The 16,049-nt window shown below is 45.3% G+C and overlaps 1 protein-coding gene across 1 annotated transcript in view; it reads right to left on the reverse strand.

The window, feature by feature from the left end:
• Positions 1-16,049, reverse strand: part of CHD9 (chromodomain helicase DNA binding protein 9) — a 388,013-nt gene that overhangs the window by 103,746 nt on the left and 268,218 nt on the right. Inside the window, exons 14-17 of the mRNA XM_082270937.1 lie at positions 10,036-10,179; positions 9,595-9,850; positions 5,592-5,802; positions 1,244-1,439 (exon numbers count right to left, since the gene is read on the reverse strand). Of these exons, the coding sequence (XP_082127063.1) occupies positions 1,244-1,439; positions 5,592-5,802; positions 9,595-9,850; positions 10,036-10,179 (807 nt within the window). The remainder of the gene's footprint in view (positions 1-1,243; positions 1,440-5,591; positions 5,803-9,594; positions 9,851-10,035; positions 10,180-16,049) is intronic.

The raw sequence follows: 16,049 nt of genomic DNA on the forward strand, positions 1-16,049 counted from the left end.
CCTGTTTTGGAGGTTGTCTCATTGTTGCCCATCTAGTGCAGCTGTTAATTTACGTAACACCAAAGCAGGTGAAACTGATTAACAACCCCCTCTGCTACTTAACTGACCAGAACAATATCTCAGTAGTCTAATTGATTTGATGCTGTACTCTGATTAAAATGAGTTCCTTTAATTTTTTGAGCAGTGTATTTATGCCAATTGCTCAACCTGCTAAAGGATTTGACATTCTGTTCAGCCATTCTGCCATTCTTCTGATCCAGACACCTTGGCACACAGAACAATCAGATGCTGGACCTCCCTGCAGACTATACTACAATTGTACAACACAGCCTGGTCCAGTACAAACCACAAATTTTGAAAGCATGCCAAAAGAGTAACAAAACATGTAGGAGGTCACACCTCTATGCCCCCCCCCCGTATTAAAATTTAAACTTTTAGAAGAACAGCAGTGTGAAAAATAGTTGGATCAGAGTTAACCCTTGAAGTGATTGTAAAGTCTCTTTTTTTTTTTTCCTTTTAAAATGCCAAACATGTTACTTACCTCCTCTGTGCAGTGGTTTTGCACAGGGCAGCCTTAATCCTCCTCTTCTTGGGTCCCTGTCTGGAGCTCCAGGCCCCTCCCTCCTGTTGAGTGCCCCCACAGCAAACAGCTTGCTATGGGGGCACCTGAGCTAAGCTGCAGCTCCGTGTATCCATTCAGATATGGAGCTATCATTTGGCCCCACCCCCTCTATTTCCTGATTGGCTGAGTTTGAGTGACAGCAGTAGGAGCCAATGGCACTGCTGCTGTGTCTCATTTAATCAGGAGAGAGAGTCCTGGATGACTGATTAACTCGTTGACATCGCTGAATCGGGATGGGGCTCAGGTAAGTATTAGGGGGCGGCTGCACACAGAAGGCTTTTTATCTTCATGCATATATTGCATAAGGATAAAAATCCTTCTGACTTTACAACCCCTTTAATCTATGTACCCTTGTGCATGGAATTACAGGAGGCCGATTTCAGTACGGGTCCAAGTAGTTCAACGTAAGCACACATTGAATGATTTAGGAATGAATACAAAACTGCATTTTTTTCTCTGTCTAGAGTTCAGTTTTAAGCTCCTGATGTCCATTGCTCAAACAATTTTCTCATTATATTCTGGTCATATTGTATTTAGCAAGAACAATAAAGAGACAAGGTTTCCTAGCTACATAGAGTCTGCGGTTTTGAGAAAATCACTGATGTCATCATTTTTACTGACCTGGAGGTCATTCTGTGGGTTCCAGTCAGAGTCGAATATGATACAGGTGTCAGCAGCAGTCAAGTTAATTCCCAGACCACCTGCCCTGGTGCAAAGCAAGAACACAAAGCGATCTGAATCTGGCTTACTGAAGCGATCAATAGCAGCTTGCCGGAGGTTTCCTCGAACTCGCCCATCTATGCGTTCGTACAGATATCTGCAGGGGAATGGGAGATAAGGAGCAGAATGATTAACTGTTGATAGTAGATAAGTAAGTATGGAAGTATAAAAAAGCACCTGTAATGACTACAGATTGCTATCAGCACAAGAGACGGACTTTATCAAACTACTTGTTAGTCAATTTCAGAGGAAAACACAAGCAGGTCAGGTAACATATGCCTTTTTGAGCTTTCATTCTTTGTAAAGCTAGCCATAGATATAGTATAAAGATTTTTTCAGTTAAGCCTGTGCTAAACAGATAAAGTCTAACAGATTTCTCAATCCACCCTACACAGAGCAGATACACAAACCTCCTACTGTGGCTATTGTATTTTAGTCAGCCACAGTAAGAGAAACACCGACCTGAGGAGCAGGAGGGGGGGGGGGGGGTGAAATTCTGAGCATTATTTATCACTGCGTATGAAGATCGAGAGTAAGTGCCGGCGCCAGCATAAGACCCAGTGCCCTGCATGAGAGAGAAAAGTGTGTCCACTCTACGTGTCCTTCTGTCACACTGTCTGTCCTCCTTATGCCCCGTCCTGCCACAGTGCCCATGTACCCCCCTCCTGTCACAGTGCTCATATATCCCCTCCTGTCCCACTGCCCAGGTACCCCCCTCCTGTCACACTGTTCAGGTATCCCTCTCCTGTCACACTGTTCAGGTATCCCTCTCCTGTCACAATGCCCATGTACCCCCTCCCCCCTCCTGTCACAATGCCTGCCTACTATCACAATTCTAGGTCCCCCTCTCCAATTACAATGCCAAGGTGCCATCTGTGTCATCACCCCAGCTCCTGTGCCCATCCTTGGTGTAAGCTGTGTGTTCAGCTCATACTGCAGTTTCAAGTAACCAGCACACTGAGTCACTTCACAGTGGGACAGAGATCCCCTTGCTGATCCTTCTGGCACCCAAACATTTTTTTTTTTTTTACACAGGACAGTGCAAGGTGAACATATAGCAAGCCTGTTCTGTGTGGCTTTCAAAAAGTGGACCTTCACATGCTGAGATGTAATGTAAAAAAAATATATATATCAATTTTTGTGAGACGACTTTGTGATCAGTGATGTGCATCTGATGTTTTTTTGTGGTCCAGCAAAAGGAATGACATTTTGTCTGAGCTGCCCTTCACTAATGACATGCAGGACTATGTAGGGGCTCATTCACATGTACATTTGAGAGGTGGCGAGAAGGCGTTGTATTGCCTCCACGCTGTGTGCTTTAACCCCTTGAACTCCACACAGTTTCGGGGAGCTTGCAGAGCGCTGCCATTCACTTGAATTAGACACTGTCAGAGGGTGCTACACCTGCTAAAAGCAACAGGGGGTGTAATTACATCTGCGGCATGTGAAAGTGGAAAAAAATAAATAATATATATATATATATTATTCTACAGAATTTATATAGCGCAAACAGTTTGTGTAGCAGCATACACACGCATGTGTGTTTAAGCTTTGGCTTAGGGTGCACACCCTAATGCAACAGGCTGCGCACACCTATGGGTGCAAGCATAGTACGACTGGCACATTTCTGCCTAGCTCCCTCAATTTTTCTTTTAGAAAGGTTTTAACAGATAGAATAGATATACAGAGCCAACTGACTAAGACAATAATCCAGGGTGTGCAACATACACTATATTACCAAAAGTATTGGGACACCTGCCTTTACACGCACATGAACATGCTAGCATCCCAGTCTTAGTCTGTAGGGTTCAATATTGAGTTAGCCCACCCTTTGCAGCTATAACAGCTTTAAGGCTGGGTTCACACTTATGCGAATTGGATGCGGGTTTCACCACATTCAATTTGAATGACAGGAGAGTGTGACCAGCTCTCAATAGATATGGTGCACACAGCTCCTGGACGGCCGCGGTCTGCACTGGAGAAGGGTCCTGTGCGTCTTCGGCTCAGTTTCAGGTCTGAATTCAGGCACAAATTTGGACCTGATTCGCACCTGAAACAAAGAAGAGGGACGCACTGGACCCCCTACTGCGAGCCGTGGCTGCAGCTAGTATAAACCCAGCCTCTTCTGGGAAGGCTGTCCACAAGATTTAGGAGTGTGTCTATGGGAATGATTGACCAGAAGTGCATTTGTTGAGTCAGACACTGATGTGGACAAGAAGGACTGGCTCACAGTCTCGGCTCTAATTCACCCCAAAGCCTTATATCGGGTTGAGGTTACATAGCTACATACTGTATTTACCTGTCTGTGATCTTAAAGCATAAATTTACTTTTGGAATAGGTTATATCTTCTCCCCACACTCGTTGGTACTTTTTGAAAACAGCATGGCTATGCATGGCTCCGCCCACACGGCTGCGTCATTCATTCATTGACAGTTTCCTGTGAATAAATGCCTACAGGTACCGCCAGTCATTGCGGCTGATGGCTTGTAGTTTTCATTGAGCCATGAGGGCTCTAGTGAGCGTTCTCTTAGTAGATTGATCTTCCTGCTCTCAGGTAACTGCCTGCCCATATTTGGTATGAGAAGACAGCTATCCTGAGAGTCTGCAGGAGCTGAACATTGCAATGCTCTGCAGGCTCTGTAGAAAAAAAAATAAATGCAATTTTTTTTTACCTGCAAAAAGTTATTTATTTTTATCCTTTAACAGTATGGCTGATTGGTGTATATAATATTTTTTGCTTTTGAGTTTAGATACATATAAAATGGACTTATAGCTTCACATTTGCTTAAACACAAAATCACAGAAGCATAAAATACTCCTCAAGAAAGTGGTTAAAACCTTGGATCTTTACATAGAAGTCATTAATTATGTAGTGGTATGATCAGAAACCAGTGACATATTCTTTGAAAAGCCTCTAAACCATCAGAGTTAAAAAATGCAAAATAAAACTTCCAGCAGATCCTAATCTACAGGTTCTGGGCCTTCATCCATACTATGTCTTCTATAAAATAGGAGGATCACCAGTGTCCTAGCATTGTAACAAACACATCCGGCCAGACAAGAGAGCTGACCAAGCAAACATAATTTTTGTTTCCCCAAGTTACATTCTTTAGCTTAAGCTCATCATTCGTAGCCTGTTATTTACAAGCAATGTTGCATTTTTAAGCATCACTTGCAATAATTGGGCCATTTAGGCTTGAATCTGGAGAAATACCAGGCACTTCTGGGCACTGGAAGTACTTCGTATTGCTCCATTATAAAATCTCTCAGCAACTGGTAATTTTTTTTATAATTTTATAATGTGCATCCTGAAAAGCATACAGCCATAGTGTCTGTGACCTGGCTATGCCGAGATGGGTATATTCAGATTTAAAAAAAAAAAAAAAAAATTGACAGTGTAACTTTGTTAGTAAGCCACCTGCTCTTAGACTCCCACAACCACTGGCATGGATTTTCTGGAGGGCGTCGTGCTTTTTTTTTTTTTCTTTTTTGCATTAAGTACCCCCTTAAAAACACACCAGACTCGTTTTTTTATTCTTGCTGCAGGATGTGCTACAGCAAAAATAACATAAAAAATAAATAAATACGTTTTCACTGCCGACAAATGACATTCATTCATTGTTTTACAAATGTCTGTGCTGCTGCTGCAGCACTTTCTTCTCATCACAGAGATGAACCCTTTCACAGACAGGATTAGGGAATCCCCATAGGCATGGTATTTATAGGGACAAAAAAATAAAAATCACTGCTCCTGGCCGACAGATTTTTTTTAAAAGATGTTTTTCCCATTGGTAAATGTTCACTAGAGAAGTGCCCACCCACCATGCTATTCTCTGACACCCCCTTGCTTATTAATCCAGGAAAACAGGCATTTTTATTTTGACAGATTTAGCTCCAATTGATTTCAACAGGGTTCAGCATGCAAACCTCCTTGAAGTTTGCCAAAACCTGCAGGAACTGAATCCAGGGCAGTTTGCCTCTTCACTAATCTCTAGTACATGGTGGCTAATGGGAATAGTAGTTTACATAGGAAAGGTAATATTTTGTTCTCAAGCCAGCTCACATGAAGCAACGACGACACTACATTTCTAGCAAGATCAATGAGAATTTCTGTATTTGCTGAAAATGTTCTTGGTCTGAAAAATAAAAATGAATATAGCCACCAAATCTAAATACTGGTAAGCTGTAAATCAGTTACATTTTTGTTCTTGAATTCAGTTATGCTTTAAGGAACGTGCATGTTCCTACCTTTTGTGCATGAGATAATCCTCTAGAATGTCAAGACAACGCACCATCTGGGAGAAGATGAGCACCTTGTGGCCTCCTGCTTTCATTTTGGGCAGCAGTTTATCAATAAGGACCAGCTTCCCAGCAGACTGGATCATGGCCTGGAGGTAGAAATCTGGAGCCATATAATTGTGTGTTTCCCTGAACTCTCCAAGGATCTTCTCTTCAGCACCTAAAAAGATGGAAAGTTATTCTTCAGATCTTTAAGCAGAGCTCTCAATGACAAACTAATTGTTGTTAAATAGTTACATCTACAACTTAAGAGATATTTATGAAAGTTGCGGCATTAGAAATTGTGCAAAAGAGTGTGCTTCCCCCAATAATACACAAAACACAAGACACTTGAAGATTTTTGATTCATTTCATTTCAAAGCAATTGCATTTTGAGAAGAAACAGAATACCGAATGAAGGGACAAAAACAAAAAAAAAAAAAAAAACAAAAACAAACCCCCCCCCCCAAAGAACAAAAAAAGAAAAGGTTTCTGCCTTCTTAAAAGGTATCCACATGTCATTAAAAATATAACAGAGCAAAAACAAATGTGTTCCTTCCTTTAAAGTGGTTCTAAAGGCTGAAGGTTTTTTACCATCATGCATTCTTTGCATGAAGGTAAAAAACCTTCAGTATGCTGCTCCCTTTAATACTTACCAAGCCCAGTTGTGATCCAGCGATGTGCATGAGAGCAGCTGCTGTCCCAGGTCTCTGCCTCCTGATTGGCTGAGACACAGTTGCGGGAGCTTAGGCTTAGGACACAGGCAAGGTAACACAACATCTTCACTCAGATGGAAACCAGAAACAACCTTAGGAAGGAACAACTGACAAGGGCGAAGAGCCACTTTACCCCTGTGAACCCCCAGATAAGGTGAATGACAAGACAACGCCACCAGCTCTGAAAACCTGCGTGAAGAAGTAATAGCCACCAAGAAGGCCACCTTCTGGGACAATGTAAGCAGAGGAAAGGCGGTTTCTGGAGAACTGACCGCACCAAATTGAGGTCCCACAGAGGCAACGGAGACCGCACTGGGGGAGCCAAATGGGGAACTCCCTGAATAACGGTGCGAACCAAAGAATGTATAGCCAAAGGACGTTGAAAGAAAACCGCCAAGGCCGAAATCTGGCCCTTGATGGTACCCAAGGCCAAACACTGCTCAACACCTCGTTGGAGGAATGTCAAAATCCGAGCCATCAAAAAGGGGCGGGGGGGGGGTGTTGTGAACCCCAAGCGACTCACACCACGCAATGTACGTCTTCCAAACGCTATGGTAAATATTTTCCTAGAGGTAGATATTCTAGCTTTCAACAGCGTGGGAATCACCATTTTAGACAACACTCTATCCTTCTGCACCTGGCTTTCAACAGCCAAGTTGTTAAAGCCAGCAACTGTAAAGAAGGTTGAAAGATTGGCCACTGGGCCAATAGATCTTCGCTGAGAGGAAGTCTCCAAGGGGCATCGGCGACCAACCCTATCAGGTCTGGGTACCAAGACCAGCTAGGCCAGTCTGGAGCAACTAGGATAATCTGAATCCCTTCTGTCTTGATCCTTCGCACGAGTCTCAACAGAAGTTTCAGAGGGGGAAAGGCGTATATCAGACGATACTGGCTCCAAGGAGCCACCAGTGCGTCTGTAGCGTCGGCCAGAGGATCCCGAGACCGTGCCACAAATCTCTGTAACTTCCTGTTGAGATGAGAGGCCAACGGGTCCACCTCTGGAGTTCCCCACTGGAGACACAGCTGATGAAACACCTCCGGATGAAGTGACCATTCTCCCTGGTCCAAACGCCTGTCGACTGAGGTAATCCGCCTGCCAATTTTCCACCCCTGGAATATGCACAGCAGAGAGGGCTGAAACAAAGCGTTCTGCCCATCTTAGAATGCCGGCTACTTCCCGAGCCGCCAGGACATTTCTTGTGCCCCCTTGATGATTGACATAAGCCACGGCAGTGGCATTGTCCGATTGAATCCTAACCAGACACCCCTGAAAGCAATTTGTCCAATGAGCCAGATAAAGTGTGATCGCCCGAAGTTCCAGTATATTGATCAGTAGTCTGGACTTTTCAGGAGTCCAGACCCCCTGAGCACAATCCTTGCCGAGAACGCCTCCCCACCTTGACAGGCTGGCATCCATGGTGACCACCGTCCAGTACAGGGGAAGGAAGGATTTGCCCTGTCGAAGCGCCGGGGAGAGCGAAGCCACCAGATCAGGGACCCTCTCGTTCCCCCAGCTCAACGGGATCAGTGTCTAGAGACTGTGGATTATTGTCCCACTTGGCAAGAATCTCTCTTTGCAGAGATCTCGTATGGGACTGTGCAAAACGTAACTGCCTCAAATGTAGGCACCATTAGGCCCAGCACCCGCATGCAAGTCCTAAGAGATGACCAACTGCTGGACAACAGGAGCCGAATCGCATCCTGCAGCTTTTGGAGCTTGTCCTTTGGGAGAAAAACCCTGACTGAGGCCGAGTTCAGAGTCAGACTCAGATAGTCCAACTAGGTGGACGGAACCAGAGCAGATTTTTGGAAATTCAACTTCCAACCATACTCCTGCAGAATCTGCACAGTGATCTCCAGGTAGCCTGTTAGAGCAGTCGGAGACTCTGCTCGCAGAAGAAGATCGTCCAGGTACCCCAGTACCGCAATCCCTCACTGGTGCAACAATGCTAACATCGGGGCCAACACTTTCGGGGAGATCCAAGGAGCTGAGGCGAGACCAAAGGGTAATGCCACAAATTGATAATGCTCCTCGCCCACGGCAAAGCAGAAGTGCTGATGACAGACATATATTGGAATATGAAGGTAAGCGTCCTTGATCTCGATAGAGGCCAGAAGATCCCCTTGATGTAGGGATGCCACTACCGTATGAATGGACCCTATTCGGAACTTCTATATCCGCACAAAGCGGTCCAGAGACTTGAGGTCCAGGATTGGATGTACCTTGCCTTCCTTCCTAGGAACTGTAAACAAATTTAAATAAAAACCTTAAAAACTTTCTGTTTTTGGAACCAGTACAATCACCCCTTGTAGTAGCAAAAGTCTTGCGCGGCCCCGAAGAAATCCCGCAGGCAGTCTGGGGACAAATGCAGGTTGGAAAGAAAGAACCTCTCTGGAAGATAAGACCAAAACCTTGATCTTGTAGCCGGACCGAATCAGCTCGTGGACCCACCTCTGTCTTGAATCAGGGAGGTCCATGGGTACGGAAAGAAGCAAAGACATCCACCCACCCAGATATGGGTGAGGGCGCCCCTTCAGGCAGAAGAGGGCTTGTCTGCAGGTCTGGAAGGACCCGCTTTTGGCTTACCAGACCAGGTCCTCTTGGAACCTCCAGAGGAGGTCCTGACAGACTTTGATCCCCTGTCTTGAGATCCTGAGGAACGAAAAGGCCGCTTATGAGCTGAGAAAAAAGGCCCATGTCTGGGATGAAACTCCTTGCCCCTGGCAGCCTGTGGTAGAAGAGTACTCTTCCCCCCTGTAAAGACCCTTAATGATATCATCCAGGGAACATCCAAACAGATATATATAGGAAGAGGGGTAACCCTTGAAATGCGTCAGCTGCATTTGGAGAACTACATCCCACCACTGCCTCCAGTTAGTAGAATATGCTGCATGGGCTTCTGGTGGACTGAGATATATATATATATATATATATATATATATATCACACATACACGTATATGTATATTTTTTATCACACTTGAACAAGTCATTAGTTTGCGAGTATGATGTACACAGATTTCTTCCTTATTTAATAAACACTTTTACTTTGTGCAGAATCCCTGGCCCTAAAAGTTGATATCTTGATCATTACTGTAGCGATGACCGAAATATCACCCTTCCCATCCAAGGACGTTTATAAATGTACAATGGAAGGGAAGTGGTTAAAGAGTCAGATTCTTACAAATGCAGATTCCAAAACTGTTCTCTCCATGTCTCTTTTCACACAGAGCTCAGAGAAGTCAAGGGAACCTTACCTTTGATGAGATATGGGTGGTTACAACATTTACGCAGTTCCATCATGGTGTTTACTAGGTTGGGAACATTTGCTTGTCCAGCCCCTTTAGACAAGAAGGCAAAGTTCTTCTCCAATATGGCCCTATAATATTTCTTCTGAATGTTAGTTAGCTCGACCTCTATAATCGTTTCCTCTTTCGGGGCCAATTTTTTCTCCACATCTTCTTTAAGTCTCCGAAGCATCATTGGTTTAAGAATAGCCTGAAGTTTCTGAACCTTTAAAAATAAAAAATAAAACAATAACTTCTACTGTGCCACAAATATATGACAATTTTCTCCTAATAGCCTGACCAAATTACAAAGTATTATTAGCAGTTACATTTCAGGGCCAGAATCCCAAGATATACATGAAAATGGAAGTGAAATAGGAGAACAGGTAAATTTAGGGCATCATGAGATACCTGCTCTTCGGTCTTGAGGTCTCCAAACTCCTGCATGAAGGTAGATTCGGAGGGAAAGCGCAGAGGCTCCAGGAAATGCAGCAGACTAAAGAGTTCCTCCACTGTGTTTTGTAGTGGGGTCCCTGTTAGAAGCACCTTGTGTTCCTAGGGATAAAGGCCATATGTTTACAAAATCAGATCGATTTGATGCTGTGCGATTAGTAGAGGTGGGGAAAAAAATACAACCAGCTACAAATTAGATTACAAATAGGATTTTTGTACTCACCGTAAAATCCTTTTCTCTGAGCTAATTGACAGACACCGCTCCATATTCTTCACCATAGGGTTATGCTGTCGTTTACAGGAGTAGGACTAGGCTGACAACACAAAAGTTTGACTATGCCCTGTGGGCTGTCCTCAGCTGGCATAACCCCCCTCTCTGCTCAGAGATACTCAGTTTTGTAATAAGCAGTAACAGAAGCATACAAACTCCTTAGAAGGGTGAGTGCTGTGTCTCACTGAACTCAGAGAAAAGGATTTTACAGTGAGTACAAAAATCCTATTTTCTTTTCTGTTCATTGACAGACACAGCTCCATATTCTTCACCATAGGGATGTCCCAAAGCAGTGCCAAACATGGGGGGGGGGGGGCGCTAAACACAAGCCAATCCAGGTAATAGTAGCTCAACTAGAACAACAGGAGCCCGACCTAAATTACATCCTCAAGAGGGAAAAACAGACCCTCTAATTTGCAGCCCGCAAAAACTTTGCGGCCAAAGGAGGCAACCGCAGATGCCAAAACATCCATGTTGTAAAACTTTGAAAAAGTATGCACCGATGACCAAGTGGCCGCCATGCACACCTGCGCCACTGAAGCCTGATGACAGAAGGCCCAAGAAGGATTAAGTGGCCGAGTAGAACGTGCCAGCACATGGAAAGGGGTGAACCCGACCCGTAAGCGAATAAGCCTGGGTCACCGTCCCCCTGATTCATCTGGAAAAGGTAGCAGAGGAAGCAGGAATCCCCTTCCGTGGCCCATTCGTGGAGATGAGCTGGCCTGAGACACAAGGACGGTAGCACAATGTCCTCATTCAAAAGGAAAGGAAAGGAAAAGACAATTCAGTCAGATCCTTCTTGGAGGTGTGATCCACAGATCAACACTTCAGCCACAAAAAAACGCCTAAGGCTCACTGCCGAGACGGATAGCTTAGAGACTCACAGGAACTGGATCTAAAGATGCATCTCAGACAAACTGCAGACCCTGGACAACCCGGTCTGCCAGTTCGCCATAGGCAGGGTGGAAACCGGTCAACCCCCATGGTCAGACGTAAAAGCGTTGCCCACCCCGTCCTTGTCTGAGACACCCGATTGGAGGCCAAAACATGCCCCAATAAGGCACCAGCCATAGTAAACATGTAACGGGCCTTAGAGATTCTGCCCGGCTGTCAGCCAGAGTCCTAAAAGCCGGGGAGACTACCACTGGAAACATGGTTGCCTTAGTCAACCTTGAAAATAGGGGTACCACTGCTTCAGAATTGACCCCTCAAGGGATAACGGACAGCAAAGTGTCTTGGGACCATCAAGGGTTGTATTAGATGCACCCAGCACTTATAGACACAATTGCCAAAATAATCTGATTAAGAGAAAACCATAACTGCACAGGATGGTTTATGGGGGACAAATGGAACAGATATGGCTGCAGCAGCCTCGGCTGCATCCTCCAACATAAATGACTCCTGCACTGACGAAATCAATGTATCTACCAGCGCCTCTTTTGTGTGGCGCAGCAGCCATGCAGGAATCATCCTCACTGTCTGACGGTTCAGGGAAACGTGGACTCAGACCCGCAGGGTGGTACCATCTGCAGCGACCGTACCAGATGCTGGATCTGATGAGACAGAAGAGGTCGGAGGGTGCAAATCGCTAAGCCTACCGATAGCCTTACCCCGCACAGGGGGTCGGCGACTCAAGTCACCCCTCAGCGGGCGCCGACTGTGGCCTGCAAAAAGGGAGGGGGGCAACGAGAGAACCCAGAAATGGGGTCCCCTTAAGGAGGTCTGCATAGGGGGCCGCGAACGGACCCCACTAAGATGGGCTGCCTGCTGCTAATGCAGGAAAACCTGCAGACAGACTACCCCCCACTGGGGAAGGCGGATACTTCACAGCACCCTGGCAGCTAAACCTGCCTGGGACTCTGTTCTCCCTCCCATAAAGCTGCCCTACAAGAAGGGGGGTGGCCTACATTTTCAGCCGCATGTCCCAGTAGGCCGCAAAGTCGCGACCTAAATTTTCGGATGTGCTGCCCTGTAGGCCGCTAAGCCGCGGCCTAAATTTTCGGCTTGCCCAACTTCGTGGCACTAAACCCAGCAGATACCAAGGCACCTGCCCCCCAGGGGACCCAGAAAGGCTACCCACCCCACAGAAGACTAACTGAGGGCGACAGGGAAACAGCGCAACCACAGGCACCAAAGCCAGGGCACCGGCCAACCCCCCCCCCCGAGCACAGGCAGACAAGCCAGCTCAATGCCTCCCAGGGGGGGGACCCAGGAGGGACCAACCACAACAGGGAGGACCCGCGCTCCACACCAAAACCAGGAAAGGAGAGGAGGGGGCCTTTACTTACCAACCCAGAGAAGTGTGTGGGTAACACTTCCAAGACAAAAACCTCCTCGCCACCAAAGTGGGGGTGCTGTCGGGCAGAAGCTGCGACTCAGGCCAAGACCTAATATGCGACAATGCGACGTTGAACTCGTGGGCCAGCCCCCATCCAGTGGGGCTATGTCTGCATGCGCTCACTGGCCAGGCTGAGGGGACCACTGGAACTGCATTAGTCCAGCCCATCGCTCAGCCTGGCAGTTGCTAGAAGATTTCCACAGGAAAAAAACGAGATTCAAAAACAAACAGCAAAAAAATAGACAAAAAAAAAAACAGGACCTAGGGCCTGGCAGGGAGACTAGGTCCTACTCCTGAACTAGGCAAATAAAAATAAGCAGAGAGGGGGGTTATGCCAGCTGAGGATGGCCCACAGGGCGTAGCCAAGCTTTTGTGTTGTTGGCCTAGTTCTACTCCTGTAGAGGGCAGCATAACCCTATGCTGAAGAATATGAGCTGTGTATGTCAATAAATGGAAAATCCATATAGAAAAATATTGGAGATCATTTCAGTTCAGCTTCTCTCTCAACCTTCATGTCTCAGTTAATCATTCATCATTCCTCAGCCATTTCTATGAGGCAGATATCACACCATGGCATAATACAAAATCAGACAATATAAGTTTCAAAAAATTAATATTGTTAGACAAATACGGCTCAAAGCAAAAGCTGAGCTTTAACTGTGAAGTACACCACTTTCCACTATTAAGCTTATTCATTAAAAAAATGCAAGGTACAAATTGCTGGGAGCTGTAACCCCTAGTATACAATCAGAATGAACATGGAAGGGAGACCAACAATGCAAGGTTTTTTGTTAATGGCATCAGTGCTGAGAGACTGACCCCTCAGTAGTTACTGTATGCAGCAGGACAGCTACTACATGGGACCCAGAAGTCTGCATCGCTGTAGTGGTGACTACTACAATGATTCCCTGCTTTCCCAGCAGCCCCCCAGGTATGGCACATGCACACTTGATTGGTCCAAGTTAGACCAATGCAACTATGCAATAAAAACTAATAAGAAATCCTGGAATTCAGCTTTAAAAATCATTGTCATTTGCAAGACAGTGCTATTCCAATATGTTCACCTGTACTTTGTTAGACACAGTATAAACGATTCTACAATAACTACAGTCATGCGATCAGCTCAAATTGTTTAAAGAATTAATTACCAATGCTGACAATGATTAACAGAAAGAAGCTTTATTATTGCTTCCCAGTCAGCTACAGAAGTGGATATATTTAGCAGAATACATTCAATCAAATGGAAAAACATGTTATGCGGACTTGCATCTTCAAATTCTAAGTGTGCTATTGCTACCACAAGTTATTGTGTAAAATTTTATCTCAATTAACATTTAAGCCATTCCAATTTTTTACATTTCTTTCACCAGAGGAAGTAGCAGTCTCCACAATATTTCTGGCCATCTACCTAATCAGCTTAACCTGAAGATGACAGGATTCTGGGTGCCACATATTGGGAGGTGTAATTTTAAGGAATAACTAGCATACACATGAAGGCCCAGATAAAATTGGTGTCAGTTTACAAAGACCCATCATATTCAAAATTCCTCTGCACTACAAGACCATATTTAAAGAATTCAGATTTATAAAAACATTGGATTCTCCCAAATGATTAAAAAGTGTGTACATTTGTTTAACCACTTGAGCGCCGGCAGATTTAACCCCCCCCCCACCAAGACCAGACCATTTTTTGGGATACGGCACTGCATTACTTTAACAACTGCGCAGTCCTGCAACCAAATAAAATTCATGTCCTTTTTTATGTATTCTGTTACATATTTTTGTTAAAACAAAATCCCAATAAGCGTACATTTATGGTTTTGTGCAAAAGTTATAGCGTCTACAAACTATGGGATATTTTTATATTATTTTTTACTAGTAATGGCGGTGATCAGCAACTTCTAGTGGGACTGCAATATTGGGGTGGACATATTGACACTTTTTGGGGACCAGTGACACTAATACAGTGATCAGTGCTAAAAACATGCACTGTAACTGTACTAATGACACTGGTTTGAAAAGGGGTTAACATCAGGGGCGATCAAAGGGTTAACGGTGTGCCTTGCAAGTGTTTTATCATACTGTGTGAGGTGCTTTTACTAGGGGAAGATAACGGAATTTTTGTAAAATCTTACCTGTAAAATTCCTTTCTCTGAGTCCTCCGACAGTCGCCGCCTCTTCATATTCGTCACATATGGGGTATTAGACTTTGCTCCGAAGGAGTAGCTAGGCAACAGAATATGTTAACAATAAAGCTTTAACATATCCCACCCTCAAGGGGTGGTCCCCTCAGTCAATACCCTCCTACTTCCTGCAACCATATCTCAGTTTTAGTGGAATAGCAGTAGAGTATACAATCAAACCCCAAAAGAGGGGCGGGGGCGGCGACTGTCGGAGGACTCAGAGAAAGGAATTTTACAGGTAAGATTTTACAAAAATTCCGTTTTCTCTTACGTCCTCCGACAGTCGCCGCCTCTTCATATTCGTCACATATGGGGACGTCCCAAAGCAGTGCAAACATGAGGGGTGGGAAACGCATCCGCGCCGAAAGGCAACGCAGTCTCCACATCAAAGAAAGGAACCTTACCAAAGGAAGGAAACCAGCTGGGCAACAGCAAAAATAAGTGCTCAACAGGAGCAACAACCCAGGAAAAGACAAAAAACCAGGGGATACAAAACTTATCCCAACAGCCAGGAGTCCCCAACAAGGGACCCTAGGGAACAGCCGCACTAAGAACCTTGCGGCCAAAGGAAGCATCCGCCGATGCCTGAACATCTACTTTGTAGAATTTTGTGAAAGTGTGTACGGTCGACCAAGTCGCCGCCTTACACACCTGGGCTACAGAAGCCCCATGACGACAGGCCCAAGACGTACTCAGAGATCTAGTAGAGTGCGCCTTCACAGGCACAGGGGGAACCTTCCCCTGCAAGGCATAGGCCTGTTCAATGGTCTGCCTGATCCATTTGGCAATGGTAGAGGCGGAAGCCGCCATGCCCTTCCGAGGACCCTCTGGAAGAACAAACAAGGAGTCCGTCTTTCGAAAAGACTCAGTCGATTTAAGGTAAACCCTAATTGCTCGAACAACATCCAGAGAATGCAATCTCACCTCCTTTGGATGTTTTGGCTTCGTGCACAACGAAGGCAAAACAATATCCTCGTTAAGATGGAATTCCGAAACTCGTTTCGGCAGAAAAGAAGGATTAGGTCGCAAGACCACCTTATCCAAATGAACAACCAGGTACGGAGACTTGCAGGACAAAGCCGCCAGTTCCGACACTCTGCGAGCCGAAGTGATCGCCACCAAAAAGGCGACCTTTTTGGACAACATAGACAACGAGATCTCCCTGATCTGTTCAAAAGGA

This window comes from Pelophylax lessonae, assembly GCF_965119305.1.
Source record: "Pelophylax lessonae genome assembly, chromosome: 10".
Taxonomy (NCBI): Eukaryota; Metazoa; Chordata; class Amphibia; order Anura; family Ranidae; genus Pelophylax; species Pelophylax lessonae.